This window comes from Cygnus olor, chromosome 8 (assembly GCF_009769625.2).
Source record: "Cygnus olor isolate bCygOlo1 chromosome 8, bCygOlo1.pri.v2, whole genome shotgun sequence".
Classification (NCBI taxonomy): Eukaryota; Metazoa; Chordata; class Aves; order Anseriformes; family Anatidae; genus Cygnus; species Cygnus olor.
In genome coordinates, this window is record NC_049176.1 from 22,805,688 (window position 1) to 22,819,480 (window position 13,793).

At 60.6% G+C, this 13,793-nt stretch overlaps 3 protein-coding genes across 6 annotated transcripts; 2 read left to right on the forward strand and 1 right to left on the reverse strand.

The window, feature by feature from the left end:
- Positions 1–101: 101 nt before the first annotated feature.
- On the forward strand, positions 102–2,432 carry HPDL (4-hydroxyphenylpyruvate dioxygenase like). The gene is made up of 2 exons (XM_040564863.1): positions 102–154; positions 764–2,432. Exon 2 carries the CDS (start codon positions 776–778, stop codon positions 1,952–1,954), a length of 1,179 nt encoding a protein of 392 aa, XP_040420797.1. The 5' UTR covers positions 102–154; positions 764–775; the 3' UTR covers positions 1,955–2,432.
- Positions 2,433–2,819: 387 nt separating this feature from the next.
- Positions 2,820–7,656, reverse strand: MUTYH (mutY DNA glycosylase). 3 transcript variants are annotated; one of them, XM_040564860.1, is made up of 16 exons: positions 7,530–7,656; positions 7,202–7,323; positions 6,479–6,518; positions 6,047–6,120; positions 5,876–5,917; positions 5,717–5,788; positions 5,442–5,555; positions 5,176–5,273; positions 4,783–4,927; positions 4,639–4,714; positions 4,379–4,564; positions 4,081–4,226; positions 3,705–3,857; positions 3,509–3,559; positions 3,187–3,333; positions 2,820–3,096 (listed from the first exon to the last, which is right to left on the reverse strand). In XM_040564860.1, the coding sequence occupies exons 1-15, from the start codon at positions 7,648–7,650 to the stop codon at positions 3,229–3,231; spliced, it is 1,545 nt and encodes a 514-aa protein (XP_040420794.1). In that variant the 5' UTR covers positions 7,651–7,656; the 3' UTR covers positions 2,820–3,096; positions 3,187–3,228. The 3 variants fall into 3 exon arrangements, with proteins under 3 accessions (XP_040420794.1, XP_040420795.1, XP_040420796.1); XM_040564861.1 differs by having other exon boundaries at positions 2,820–3,119; XM_040564862.1 differs by lacking the exon at positions 3,705–3,857.
- Positions 7,657–7,924: 268 nt separating this feature from the next.
- Positions 7,925–13,421, forward strand: TOE1 (target of EGR1, exonuclease). 2 transcript variants are annotated; one of them, XM_040564870.1, is made up of 7 exons: positions 7,925–8,276; positions 8,353–8,393; positions 8,862–8,958; positions 9,094–9,252; positions 9,628–9,887; positions 11,275–11,446; positions 12,485–13,421. In XM_040564870.1, the coding sequence occupies exons 1-7, from the start codon at positions 8,142–8,144 to the stop codon at positions 13,274–13,276; spliced, it is 1,656 nt and encodes a 551-aa protein (XP_040420804.1). In that variant the 5' UTR covers positions 7,925–8,141; the 3' UTR covers positions 13,277–13,421. The 2 variants fall into 2 exon arrangements, with proteins under 2 accessions (XP_040420804.1, XP_040420803.1); XM_040564869.1 differs by having other exon boundaries at positions 8,035–8,276; positions 8,862–9,252.
- Positions 13,422–13,793: the final 372 nt, after the last annotated feature.

Genomic DNA, 13,793 nt, shown 5'->3' on the forward strand with positions numbered 1-13,793 from the left:
GGCTGTCAGCAGCGACCTGGTGCCGAGGGGACAGGGCATGGCAGGCGGGGCTGCCGAACGGGGACAGCCCCGGCGGGGAAGGAGGGCCCGGCTCCCCGCACCGCCCCGGGGCGGGCCCGGCCGCTGCCCCGGCGTCCCCTTCGCTCGGAGCCCGGTGAGGCGGCGGCGTGCGCGGGGAGAGCCGGGGCTGGCCCCGGGGAGGGCTTGGGGGGGGGGGTGGTTAAAGGGGGCTCAGCCCGGGGTTGGGGGCTCCCCATGTCAGCCCCTGTGGGGAATCGGGGTGGGGGATCTCTGGGCAAAACCCCCTTATTTTTTTTTGGGGGGGAGGAATATGCGCGCGGGTCTCCCCACCGCACCGCACAGCCCCCGAGGTTAGGAGCGGGGTGCTCCTGCTGCGTGCCGCTGTGGGGGCACATCTTCCATCCCCTACCCCCCCCCGCCCCAGTCTCACAGGCTGCTCTCCGCAGCGCCCCATGCCTGCCACCCACCGTGACTTTAGGGCAAGGTCACTGCCCCGCGCCTGGAGCAGGAGCCTTTTAGATGGAGCCTGCCCCGTCCCCTGTGTCCCGCCATCTGCCCACTGCATTTCCAGCTGCTGGTACAGGATGTCCCTCCAAAACCCCCCAGCCTCCCTGCGACACCCCTGAGGGACACACGGCTGCAGAGGGATGCACGCAAGTGCACTTGGGCTCCGTGCACGGTGGGGGAACAGCTCCTTCCCGCGGCCGGCGAGCCCCCGCTAACCCCCGCCATCCTCCCGCAGCATGCCCAGGCCATGGCGGCCTCGCTGAGCCGCCCGTGCTTCATCTCCCTCCACGTGCCCTACAGGCAGGGCTGGGCCCAGGACCTGGCCGCCTCCTTTCGCTTCCAGCCCGTGGCCGTGCGGGAGACGCCGCGGGTGAGGCAGGTGGCACTGCGCCGGGGAGCCGCCGTCTTCCTCCTCAACCAGCATCTGGTACCACCCGGGTCCTCCTCTCGAGATTTCCTCTACGATGTGGACCCCCAGCCCGCTTTGGGCACGGCCTCCAACGTCTGCTTCGAGGTGGAGGACGTGCCAAGGCTCTGCGAGCAGCTGCGGGGCCGGGGGTGCTCCGTGCCCGTGCCCCCCACCGAGGTGAGCGATGACGGCGGCTCTGTCACCTACGGGGTGGTGAGGTCCGTGGTGGGCAACATCAGCCATACCCTGCTGGACCGATCCCGCTACCGGGGACCCTTCCTGCCCGGCTTCCAGCCCGTGCGGGGAGCACCCCGCGAGGCGGGGGACAGGGTGGAGATCACTAATTTCGACCACATCACCTACGTCTGCCCGCGGGGCGGCGCGCGGGCGGCTCTGGACTGGTACCAGCGCTGCTTCGGCTTCCAGCGCTTCCTGCTGAGCCCGCAGGAGAGGCTGGCCGAGGGCTACGTGCTGGGCGGGCAGGGGGTCGGCATGCTCCTTCTTGCCCTGCAGAGTGCCCAGGGCTCCTCAGCCCCCAGCTGCAAACTTGTCCTCGCCGAGTCCCTCTCCAAGGACAGCCCGAACCAAGTCGACACCTTCCTAGCGCAGCACGGCGGGGCCGGGATCCAGCACGTCGGCCTCCGCACGCCGGATATTGTTTCCGCCACCAGGGCCCTGCGGCAGGCTGGCGTGCGGTTCTTCACACCCCCCGCCACCTATTACACGCAGCTGGGCAAGGAGGAAGAGATCCGAGGGGCCGGGCAAGACCCCTGCACACTGGCAGAGCTGGGCATCCTGCTGGACACCACGGTGCCTGGGGAGAATGAGAGGCCGGGCGCTGATGCCACAGAGAGCCCTTCCCGGAATTACTTGATGCAGATCTTCACCCATCCCATCTTCTCCGAGGAAACCTTCTTCCTGGAGCTCATTGACCGGCGGGGAGCCCCTGGCTTTGGGGAAGGCAATATTCGGGCGCTGTGGAAAGCTGTGCAGGTCTATATGGACCAGCGACAGTAACGCCAGCCCTCCTCCAGCAGCTCCCCTTCTCTCCGTCCCAGCCCTGGGCCAATACGCCGCTGTAGGGCTTCCAGCGGGCGCCTGGCACAGCCCAGGTTGGCAGGGACAAAGGGAGGTCTCCAGCACAACCCCGAGCCAACAACACCAGTGCAGCAGCAGGTTGCTTGGGGCCAGGTCCAGTGGGGCTCTGAGCACTCCCCGGGAAGGAGGTTTCCTCCCACTCCTTGGGCTCCCACTGATTTATCAGCCTTACATTAATAGCATTCTGCCTTAATTTCGTGTAAATCTAATGAGACCTGTGCCTGCAGCACGGCTGTGAGCACTGCTGGCACAACAACCCCATGTGGGGGGATGAGGAGAGCGCTACGGACACTGCAGCTCACCACCACTTACCACCCAGAGCATCGCCAGCCCCCAAATAGGGAAAGCGACTGCCTCTTTGTCACCTAAATTAAAGAGTTAACCTGAGAGATCATCATAACTTTTTCTTCTCCTATTTAAGATTTGCTCAGTACCAGGTGAGGATGAAAGGGCCCTTCCCAGTGCCCGAAGGAGTCTGTCCCCAGTCCTGTGGTCTCTTAGGATGAGGCCACCTGCCCCTCTCATACATCCCCCAGGACCCAGGGGGTGTCCTGCTGCGGGAGGGCTGACAGCTGCCCTCCCAGGAGAGGTGCTCTGGGTGCCTTATCTGGGAGTGGAGGGGCTGGTGGCACCCAGGGGCATGGGTGCAATAGCCAGGACACCGCTCTCTCGCAGCCCAGACACGGGTCCTGCCAGCCACCCGCATATTCAACCACCAGCAGCCTCAGCACAGCAGAGCCACACTGCAGCAGAGGCAGAAAATCACTTAAAAATTTAAAAACACCACCTTTGGAGATTTATTAGAAAGGCTGTGGCTTAGATTCAGTAAAAACAAGTATGAAAAGGGCTACGGGAGGCATGAGGGTACAGCAGCATCCCCAGTCGCTGGCTGGTGGCCGAGTTGCAGATGTGTGCCAGGGCGTGTGGGCAGCTGTGGCCGCATCCTTCCTCTGGCCAGGAGGGCTTCAGCTGAGCAGGGAAGGCGAGCCCAGCTCCGGGTCACATCCAGCACCACGCTGGTCCCCTTGTGAAGGCAGGGTGACGTGCTGGTGGCCATAGGGCTGGAAGGAAGCACAGGAGACCACTACAGGGCCACGGTGGGACCCACAGCAGCGTGGAGGCTGCCACCCTACACCCCACTGCAGACTCACCACGGTGTGGGTGCCTGGTGGTCCCAGCTATCGCAGAGGGCATCACGGCGGATTTGGAGCCCGGAGGAAGGTGCGGAGGGAGAGCTGTGTCCCAGGGCGGGTGCTGCCCGCTGCCCCTGGCTTCGCCCCCCGCTTCCGCTTGGAGCCCTGCGGGAGAGGTGCTGGGGCTGAGCCAAACCCCAGGGACCCCCAGGGGACCCCTCTGGGGTAAGTGGCAGGGAATAAGGGGGGGGGATCCTGATGTCGGGGGCCTCCAGGGACAAAGCCAGCCAGGCAAATCCCCCCTGCCCACAGCAGCACAGGATGGCTCCTACACACCCACCTTGGCAGGGCCGCTCTCCTCCCCGTGCTGCCGCTCACACGCTCTCAGCACCTGAAAGGAGCACACGAGAGGCCAGAGCTGATCAGCACCCACGTCAATGAGCTGGGAAGTCCCTGCAGGGGTTAGTGGGGTACCAGAGGTGCTCTCGGGACCCCAGGAGATGGAGGGGAGGAAAGTCCCAGCTCTCCCCAAACACCTTCTTCATAGCCGTGGACACAGCCGAGGCACGGAATTCCTCCTCTGTGACCCAGCGGGACGGGGAGGAGGCAAGGTCCAGGGTCACGTCCCCATCCAGGGACAGGGAGTAGACCACATAGGTCTGGTGGATGTGAGAGAAGACGTGGACAACCTGCAAGGTTGGGAAGACACAAACTGGATGGGAAGACACAACCTGGCAGCGTGCAGGCAGCAGGGGACGCACCACTTGCTCAGCTGCCCTACAAGCACACTGCCAGGGCCCTGAAGAGCCGGGCAGGGCTTGGGACGGGTGACAGCAGGGGACAGGAACCCTCCTCCCATGCTACATGTCCCATGGCTGAGCATGTGGGGCTTGCCCCATACCCCACACTCACCTCCCCAATGAACCGCAAGCTCCCCGCTGCCACAGGCTGCCCTGTCCACGCCTGGAGGTGATCCACCAGCACCTCCCTCTGCTGCTCCTGCTGCAGACCTGGAGCCAGTGGGACGCTGGGGAACTCCCAGAGCCCGGCCAGGAGCCCTGTGGGGAGGGGACAAGAAGGACATGAGCCAGCAGGAGGTGCATCCAGGAGTGCTGAGCCTCTCACAGCCCAAGAGGCTCCTTTCCCTGCCTCAGCACTCCCAGGCTGCTCTGCCCAAGTGCCTTTGTCCCCCTCCCACCAGCCTGGGTACCCGAGCTGGGTCTCTGCACGATCAGGTACTCCAGGGCCCCGCGGCGGCCCCTGCGCTCCAGCACGCACGTGGCCGTTTGCTCCACCCGCGGCTGCTTCTTTGCTGCTTTGCGGGGGAAGTTGGTCACCCCCAGGCTGCTGTCCCACGGCTCTGCGGCTGGGGGGCACAAGGGACAGCCCCCGACACCTGCAAACACCAACACAAAGGTCGCCGTGGGGCCCAGACCCGGAGCCACCACCAGGATCGACCCAGGAGCTTACCGCAGTCCTCGACATCAGGCACCACGGGGAGTTTTCCCAATAACTTCTGAGAGGCCAAGGCCAGCTCCTTCTCCACCTGCAGGGAGGGGACAGCTGGCAGCCCCCAGCAGGCTGCGAGGGGACAGTTTTTGGTGCCGTACCTACCCTGAGCCTCGCTCGGCAGTGCTGCTTCACGGGGCACTCCCCGCACAGCGGCGCCTTGGGCGTGCACACCGTTGCCCCCAGCTCCATCAGGGCTTGGTTAAAATCCCCCGGGCGGCTCCTGTCTACCAAGGCATTGGCCATGGCCCTGCGAGAAACAGCAGTGAGGGGCACGGGGCTCTGCGTGCAGGGGGCCTCCCAAAAACTGCAGGAGTTGCAGTTCCTGTCTGCAAGGGAGGATGCTCCCATGTAGGCAGAGGCCACGCAGGTCCTTTCTCCCGAGCTTCCCAAGAGCTCCTGCACCCCTGGTGTCCCCCTGCTGCAGGCTGAGCTCCCGAAAAATCCTGCCCTCGGCCACCAAGAAGCACAACCACAAATCCCTCAGTGCTCCCCTACCAGAGGCGGTCGATGACGGGCGGGCTGCTGGAGTCAGCGCCGATGCAGCGCATGCGGCAGAGGACGCGGATCACGTTCCCATCCACGACGCCGGTCGCCTGCAACCAGAGGCAGGGGTTACCACTTGCACCACAAAGCCACGGAGAGCCAGGAACAAAGCTCCGGGAGCCCCCAGCTCGCCAGGCCCAGCAGCAGGACCTGGCCAGGAGCGGAGCCGGGTGGCAGCGAGGGGAGATGTGTCCCCACCGGACACTGACAGCTCTCACCTGCCCGTAGGAGATGGAAGCGATGGCTCCTGCCGTGTATCGGCCCACCCCTGGCAGAAGCTTCTGCAGGTCCTCAGCTGTCCTGGGCATTTGGCCGGCCAGCTCGGACACCACCTGGGAGACAGGGCAGCCAGGGGCAGTTGAGCAGAGTGCGCACACGTGTCCCACGATAACAAGGGATCCCAGCCACATAGCCTTGTGCCAGCAGCTCACAGCCCCAGTGAGGCAAAGCAGACACGAGCCAGCACCCACCCAAATGCCCAACACCCCAGCACCTTCCTTGCTGCCTCCTGCAGGCGCTTTCCTCGTGAGTAGTAGCCGAGTCCTGCCCACAGCTCATTCACCTCCTGCCCCAAGAGACACAGAGCGGCGTTAGGTTGGGCACGGAAAGAGCCACGAGGGCAGGGAGAGAACCCAGCCCCGGCGCTGCTCACCTCCAGTGACGCCTCTGCCAGCGCCTGCAGCGTCGGCCACTTCTGCAGAGCAGGGGGAAGGTGACAAGTGAGGGACGAGCGCAGCCGTGCTCTGCCCCTGGGGGTCCGCCACAGGCAGAGGAGAGGGCCTCCAAGTCAGGGACCTGTGGGCACTCCGTGAGGAGCACTCACCTGCATCCAGCGGTTGTAGTAGTCGATCACCGTAGCCACCTGCGTCTGCTGGAGCATGATCTCAGACACCCACACTGCCAGGAGCATGCAGGGGTCAGAGCAGAGGTGCCAACGCCACCTGCACCCCTCACAGCACGGGCTGCGGCCACCCTAGCACTAGTACCAGTTACAAGCACCGCAGCAGCATCCAGCCCACCAGGCCCCAGCCCACCAGGCCCCAGCCCCACGTGCTGTCCCACAGGAGCTCCCTCAGGCCCAAGGCTGGCTCTCAGACTCCCCAGAGCCACGCGAGTGGGGCTTGGTGGCTCCTGTGGCCACGTCAGGGGCCCAAGCAGCTTGTTGTAAGGATGGGAGCTGAAGCCACAGACCTTCAGGAGGCCACGTTGTACATCCAGGTCAGTAATAACACAGGGTGCAGCCCCTGCTCCTTACCTGCATATGCCCGTCTGTTGACATCTGGCTCAGTTACAGCCTGAAAGGGGAAGAAAATGAGCGTAAGAAACAGGGACACAGCACCCCACCACGGGGGGCCCTGCATATGGAACAAAATTGCTTATGGCGTGTTTTGAATGCTATATAGGAGCCTAAAAAAATATTTCTTCCTAAGTGCCCAGAAGTTCTGACTTGAGATTAATCAAGCAACGTCAGATTTAAACGTCACAGGAGAGCCTTGCAGCTCCCAGCACTACTCAGACAGACGCTGCTGTAAAGCTGACGCCCACCCCCAGCCCCCCGATCGCTGTCAAACCACCTTTTGCCAGGCCTAGCACAGAGCCGGTAAGAGCTGTAACAAAAGCACTTGGCAGGCTCAAAGCAAGAGCAGAAAACCCTTTTGACTGCTGTAGGATACCAAAGGCAGGAGTAAAAAGTGTTCAGAAGACAACTGGATCAAGTGAGAAGTGCTCAGGCTCAGAGACTAAGAAACATGGTTCCTACCACCTTATGCCCCACGTTCCTGTTCACGCTTAGGTACCTGACTACGGACTACCCATCCCAACCTACCGGGACCAGCTGGAGCACGATCCCATCTCCGCCCCCCCTCCCACCTTCATGCAGTTGAGGAAAGCATCGCCTCGACGAAGACACCGCAGTCAGCATCACTCCCTCGGGGCAAAGGGATGGGTTCCCCGCTACGGCAGCTCTGCCTGGCCTTACCAGCGCCCTCCAGGGCAGGTCCCGCTTGCACTCGTCGTACCAAGCCAGCAGGCTGCCCCGCAGCGCCTCCACCTCAGCGGGGTCCCCAAAAAGATGCAGCGCGGCTGGCGGAGCAGGGCGCCCTGTTGGGAAAGCACCGCAGGATCAGGGCGCAGCAGGACCACGAGAAAAGACCGGGGGATGCGGGGGGCACGGCACCCCCGGGACCCCCACACAAACCACCGCGGGGCGCAGCCACACCGAGCCCCGGAGGGGACAGCGGGCACAAACCGCGCTGCCCGCCCCCAGCCACCCCCGGCTCCCCGCAGCCTCCCCGCCGTGCGGGCACCTCCGCGGGCCGCTGAGCCCTTGCTGCCCTCCAGGGCCGCGGGGGCCGCGGGGGCCGCCCCCCTGCCGCCGCCACCGCCCCTCCGGAGCCCCCGGGCGGCCGCGGCCCGCAGCGGGCCCATGGCGGGGCCGGGGGGCTCCACGTGCGTTTTTCCCGGGAAAACACCCCCCCGGCCCCGCCCCCGCGCGGGGACGAATCAGAGCCCCGCCTGCCCCGCCACAGCCAATCGCAGCCGGGCGCGGGGGAGCGGCTTCGCGCCCTCCCGTCTACAGGAGGCTGCGGGGAGGGGGCGTGGCCTCATGGCGCGGCGGAGCCAATCAGAGCGGGGAGCGGGAGGAGGGGGGAGGTTATCCCCGCCCCTTCTCCCACGGGTCCTAGAGGCCGCACCACAAGGCCCTGCGGGGCTGGCCGAGCTAAACGCCTGTCAGCTCAAAAACCAAATTTAAGGCAAAATTCGGCTTTGGAAAGCGGAGAAAAAAAAAAAGAAGGCGTTAGAAGGAAAGGGAATATATTAAAGGGCTCCCAGCACGGGGCGCGGCGCAGAGCGAGGCGAGCGGCGGGAGCGGGCAGCGCCGGGACAGCCTCAACGGGCCAGGCCCCGGTGCGGCCGTGATGGCGGCGGCCATGCTGGGGGCGGCCATGTCGCGGCGGGTGCCGGTGGTGGACGTGCAGAGCGACAACTTCGCGGAGCTGTGGCCCTGCATGGTGCTGGCGCTGCGCTCCGCCACCTTCGTCGCCGTGGACACGGTGAGGGGAGGCGGCGGGAGGGCTCCGGTAGGGCTCCGGTGGGCGGCCGGGCCCCCTGACGGCTGTGTCCCCGCAGGAGCTGAGCGGCCTGGGCGCCAGGAAGGCGCTGCTGAGCCCGTGAGTGGGGCCGGGGGGGCACCGGGGGGGGGGGGCTCCGGGGGTTACCGAGGGGCACCGGGAGGGTACTGAGGGGCTCTGGGGGGCACCGGGGGGGGTCCGGAGGGGGACTCGGGGGATACCGGGGGGGTACTGGGGGGGCTCCAGGGGCTACCGGAGGGCGCCGGGGAGGCTCCGCAGGGTTCTGGGAGGGCACCGGGGGAGCACCGGGAGGGTACCGGGGGGGCTTGGGGGTTAGCGGGAGGGCACCGGGGGGGCTCCGGGAGAGTACTGGGAGAGCTTCGGGGGATCTCCGGGGGGTACCGGGAAGGTTCCGGGGGGGCTCCGGGGAGGTACTGGGGGGTTCCGGGGGTTGGCCCGGGCCTGGTTCCCTCCCCCCCCGTGCGCCCCCCGTCCCGTCCCGTCCCGGTGTCCCCCGGCGGGGTTTCGGGGCCCCGGGTCCCGGCAGCAGCCGCCCGCCGCCCGCAGGTGCATCGAGGAGCGGTACCGAGCCGTGTGCAGCGCCGCCCGGACGCGCTCCGTGCTCTCCCTGGGCGTCGCCTGCTTCAGGCAGCTCCCCGACAAGGTAACGGGGCTGCCGCTGGGCACCGGGAGCGGGGCCGGGGTCCGGTGCTGTGCGCGGCCCCGCCGAGCCGCCCCCGGCTCCCGTGGGTGCGTGCGGGGCTCTGACCGCTGCCTTGTGCTCCCCCGCCTTCCGCAGCCCGAGCACACGTACCTGTGCCAGGTGTACAACCTGACGCTGCTCTGCACGGAGGAGTACGTCGTGGAGCCGCAGTCGGTGCAGTTCCTGGTGCAGCACGGCTTCGACTTCAACAAGCAGTACTCGCAGGGCATCCCCTACCACAAGGGCAACGACAAGGTACGGAACTGCTGCCGGGGGCGCACCCTCGCCCTCATCCTTTCTTGCTCTGCAGCTGACTCCCTTTCATACGCCTCAGCGTGCCCTGCTCCAGGTTTCTGGGGAGGTTTTGGTTCCCCAGGAGCCTCGTTCCCACGTCTGTTATGTGAAGATAGGCCCAAAAAATGAACTTGAGTGTAGTGTATCCTTCTTACCTCTCTCCGATTTTATATCCAGTCTCGCTTGTTGCAGCTGCTCTTTCAATTATTTGGGCATTTCTTTAGTCAGAGCAGGTCACGGCTGTAGGCACTACACTGCTATGACAGGCCCTGAGGATTTCTGGTGTGAAAGCACGTCAGCGTGCTAAGGCTTGTTGACTAATCCCTCTCCTTTCAGGGCAATGAGAACCAGAGCCAGAGCGTTCGGACTTTTTTCCTGGAACTCATACGAGCGAAAAAGCCTCTCGTTCTCCATAACGGCCTGATTGACCTGGTCTTCCTGTACCAGTGCTTCTACGCTCACCTCCCAGACAACCTTGGCACTTTCACCGCTGACCTCTCGGAAATGTTTCCAGCAGGAATATACGACACCAAATATGCTTCGGAGTTTGAGACCCGCTTTGTGGCATCCTACTTGGAGTATGCTTTCAAGAAGTGGTGAGTGGCACACCAGTATTTAAAGCTTTGGGGTGAAAGAGGGGGTCAGCGCTCGGTTTATTTTTCCAGGCAAAGGATTTAAGTATTTGTGTTTTCCCACTGACTTAAGACTGCCCTTGTGTGCTTCCCATTTCTAGGATGGGTGCTGAGTGCGTACGGGTGCATCTTGTAATTCACTGTTTAGTGGGCAGCAGTGGAAAGAGGATTTCAGTCTTCTGCTGGCAGTAGTTTAAACCACGCTGACCTCATTTAATCTTATTTGACTGAAAACAAGTTGATTCACTGCGTGGCCCTGGTCCAGCATTGCCACAGGGATGCCAGCAGGGACACAGGCAGAACAGAGCAGATTCCCTATTAACTCAGCGAGGGAGCAGGGCTGTGCCTGCAGAGCCTTCTGTAACTCAGGTTACTTAGGGAGGACCCCCCTCACTATCTCCTGATGCTGACTAGCTCTGCCACAAGTCCTTCGTGTGAGACTCTCGCTTGCAGCCAGCTACAACTCCCATCACTTCCTTCCAAGCAAAGGTTTGCTCTTGTTCCAAGGCTCTTGTCTTGCTTCCTGCCCTCAGCTCTGAGGATATCTTCCAGGTGAACAAGCTAGAAGCAGCAGCGTCTGTTCTGTGTGTCAGTCTGGGCCCCGGTTCTGCACTCGCCGCACAATTTAACAAGGCCCTGGCAGTGGTGCAGCCCCTTGAATCTGCTAAACCAATATCACACCACGTGCAGAGCAGAAATGGTATTTTAGTGGCTGTTTTGTATCAGGAAATGCCGTTTTGACAGGTCTGAAAATGTTCAGGATGGTTCTTCTCAAACATAAAAATACTTTTTTTTTCTGACAGGATGAAAACACTTTTAAAATGTGTCTTTTTAAAAATGTTTTAACCTGCAAATCTAGTTACCTCCAAAGCTTTTGGGCCTTTTAGCCAGCCGTTGGGACAAAATAGTTGTTTTTTCATGAGATGGAAAGCATTTCTCTGTTGTCGACATTGCCCAGGTTTGATGTGTCTGGGTGGTGGTTGCTAGGTACACTACAACTCCTTGGGCATTTCTTCTTTGTCCATTAACATCACCAGGACTAACGCATCTTACTGCCCTTAATATTTAAAACCAAGAGAGGCGTCCCCTTCTCCCATCACTTCACCAAGGACACCGTTGTCCCTGCCTGCATTTAGGCATAAAGGGAAACAGCATTAAAATCAGCGCAGAAGGGACGACTTACTAAATTTCTGTTCCCTGGACTGACTTTCTTTGCAGCAGGCTGTCAGACCAGAGCTAGAGCTCAAGAGCAAGAAATGAGAGGAGCTGAAAGTTGGTGCAGAGCAACGTGTTTGCACCAGCTCTGCTCTGGGGTATCTTTGAGTTACCTGCGTGCTCTTGTGTGTTCCAGCAAGCGAGAGAACTGCAAGCTCAGGGACTCCAGCAGCCAGCACCTCACCGTTGAGTTCTGCAACTACCCTGAGAACATGTCCCACTACATTGACTATCGCCACTGCTCTCTGGAAGAAGCAAGCCGCAGCGTGGGAGGGGCAAATAACGTGCCTGTCTGCGAGAAATTTTCGGTAGGTAACATGAATCCCTGCTTCCTAGCTGGCTGTGTGGAAAAAGCCACGTGTGGCCAGAGCAGGTGGTAGGAGGGCACCTGGGAGCTTCCACTAGTTTGCTTCACAATTCAGGGAAGATTTTCAGGCTTTGCGTGGCTTTGGAACTGAAAAGGCAACAGCACGCTCTGTTGTGAGGCAGTGAATTTCACAGGTTACGTTAGAAGCCAAGGTTCAAAGAGATAATACAGCCCTAAATAAACGGACGGTGTGAGTTACAGTACCCGCTGCTGTCTTGGAAGGGCTGTAAGTTCTGAGTTTGGTTCGTCTTCTGAGCAAGAAATGCCTCCTCTTCCCTCTCCCATATCCCAATTAGATACAGAAAGTATTACCTGTCCGCAGCTTCTGGGACCGTAGCATGGTGTGACCCGCAGCACCTCAAGTCCAAACGCCGCGACAGCAGTTAGCAAAAAGCCTGTCACAGCTGGTTTCAGATGCTTCAGGGGAAAAAGGAGCTCTTCCAGCTGACATTACTGTCACAGAACAGCATCAGTTGGGAAAACCTCTGGAATTTTCTTATTGAATCACCAACTCAGAGTTGCTCACAGCCTCTCAGAGTTGCAAGAGAGTTTGGTGAATTTTCAGCGTGTTTAGGGACAGATTACAAAACCCTCCAGGCCCCTGTTCCAGTGCTTGATCGTCAGAATTTCCCACTACTACTTCCTCAGCCCCATCTTGTCCATAACCTCTGCTTTAGGTAGCTGCTGCCAGCGATCAGGTACGTCCTGTCCCTTTAGCCTCATCTCTTCCAGGTGAGCAAACCCAAGGCCTTCCTTGGCCTCTCGTACATTGTGTGCTCCATGGTGACAGCTCCCCGCTGCGCTCGGTGCAGTCTGTCAATTCCTTTCCTGTGCCGTGGGGCTGTAACTGGACACGGTGCTCCAGGCACAGCCTCACGAGCCCTCGAGTAGAGTGGAAAATTACCTCTGCTCCGTGTTATGGTGATAGGCTGCTGTAACCAGGAGGCCAGTGGCTACAGACTTCTCTCTTTCTCCTTAGGCCTACGGCTGGTGTCCAAATGGGGTGAAGTGTCCCCAGTCGCATAACATCGACCTCATAATTGACGAGGACGACAAGCTTTCGGAGAAGCGGAAGAAACGCAAACACAAATGGAAGCGGCGGAAGAACGCGGAAGAACCTGCAAAGGTGCTTGAACAGGAAAGCTTAGGGAAAGAAATGGAGGTAGTTCAGAACGGGGAGGAGGGACCGCCGCGAAAGCAGAGCTGCTATGAAGCCGCTACAGAGGCGGCGGAGATGACACCCAATGATGATGACTGGCCACTGGAGGAGGAAAACGCCGCTGCCATGGCACCAGAGGCCAGCTCAGACACCAGCACACATGCTAGATGGGAAGAGGATCTGGGGAGCACTGAAGAACCTGCTGACATGAGCCCTTCTGCCAAGGGAAACGCCTCTGACAGTGACCAAGTGGAAGGGAAGTCAGAGATCCCTTCAGGAGCAGCCTCAGCCAGTCCCCCAGACAGCCCCAAGACTGAAGCAGCGTGTGCTGCAGGAAAGCAAAAGGAATCCCAGGAGCTCCCTTCGCAGGGGGGCATCCACCGAGCTGGTTTTGATGCCTTCATGACTGGCTACATCATGGCTTACGTCTGGATGCTCAAGAAAAGAAAAAGCACAGATGGTAGCGCAGAGCCGTGGTGTCCAGACTGTCATAATAAACTGTACCTGAGTGGGAAATCGGTGCCACTTCAAATAGTGAAGAGCTCCTTTTCTAAATCTTCCAAAGCTCACAGCCGGAAGATGAAGTTAGCCTGGGACAGCACACAGAGCTAGGGGGACTCCTGGCTGAACTGGGCTTTTTTCCCGCCCTCAAGTGTTGAAGTTCTTTATTCTATCAAAAGTTGACTAGAAAGGGAGCAAATTTCTTATCAGTGGTTTTGTTTTAACGTCTTGACTAATTAAATTGCTCCCAGTTGGAGTTCTCCCTGGTATTCCTTAGCAGCACAATGGGTGGTAAAGGCACAGGTAAGGTTGGAGGGATGAGAAGCGCGCTTCAGCTGCACCCAGGGCTGCAAGTGGCAGTAGTGATCCGCACTCAAAGCAGGTTTAAAAAGAAAAAAAAAAGCCTAGGGTCATCTTTCTGGAAAGACCTTATGATAACTACTTCAGCACAGGTTTCACTTGCAGAAGAAGGGCAATCCCTTTAATATAAGAGGAGACAGAGGCCAGAGCACCCCACTTAAACATCCTCCCAGATCTTGCCTTTATCTTTACTGCCCTCTGCCACTTAACCTAGTTTAGAGGAAGACAGACCTTTCCAAAAGGATCAGGTGCTAAAGGTCAAAATCTA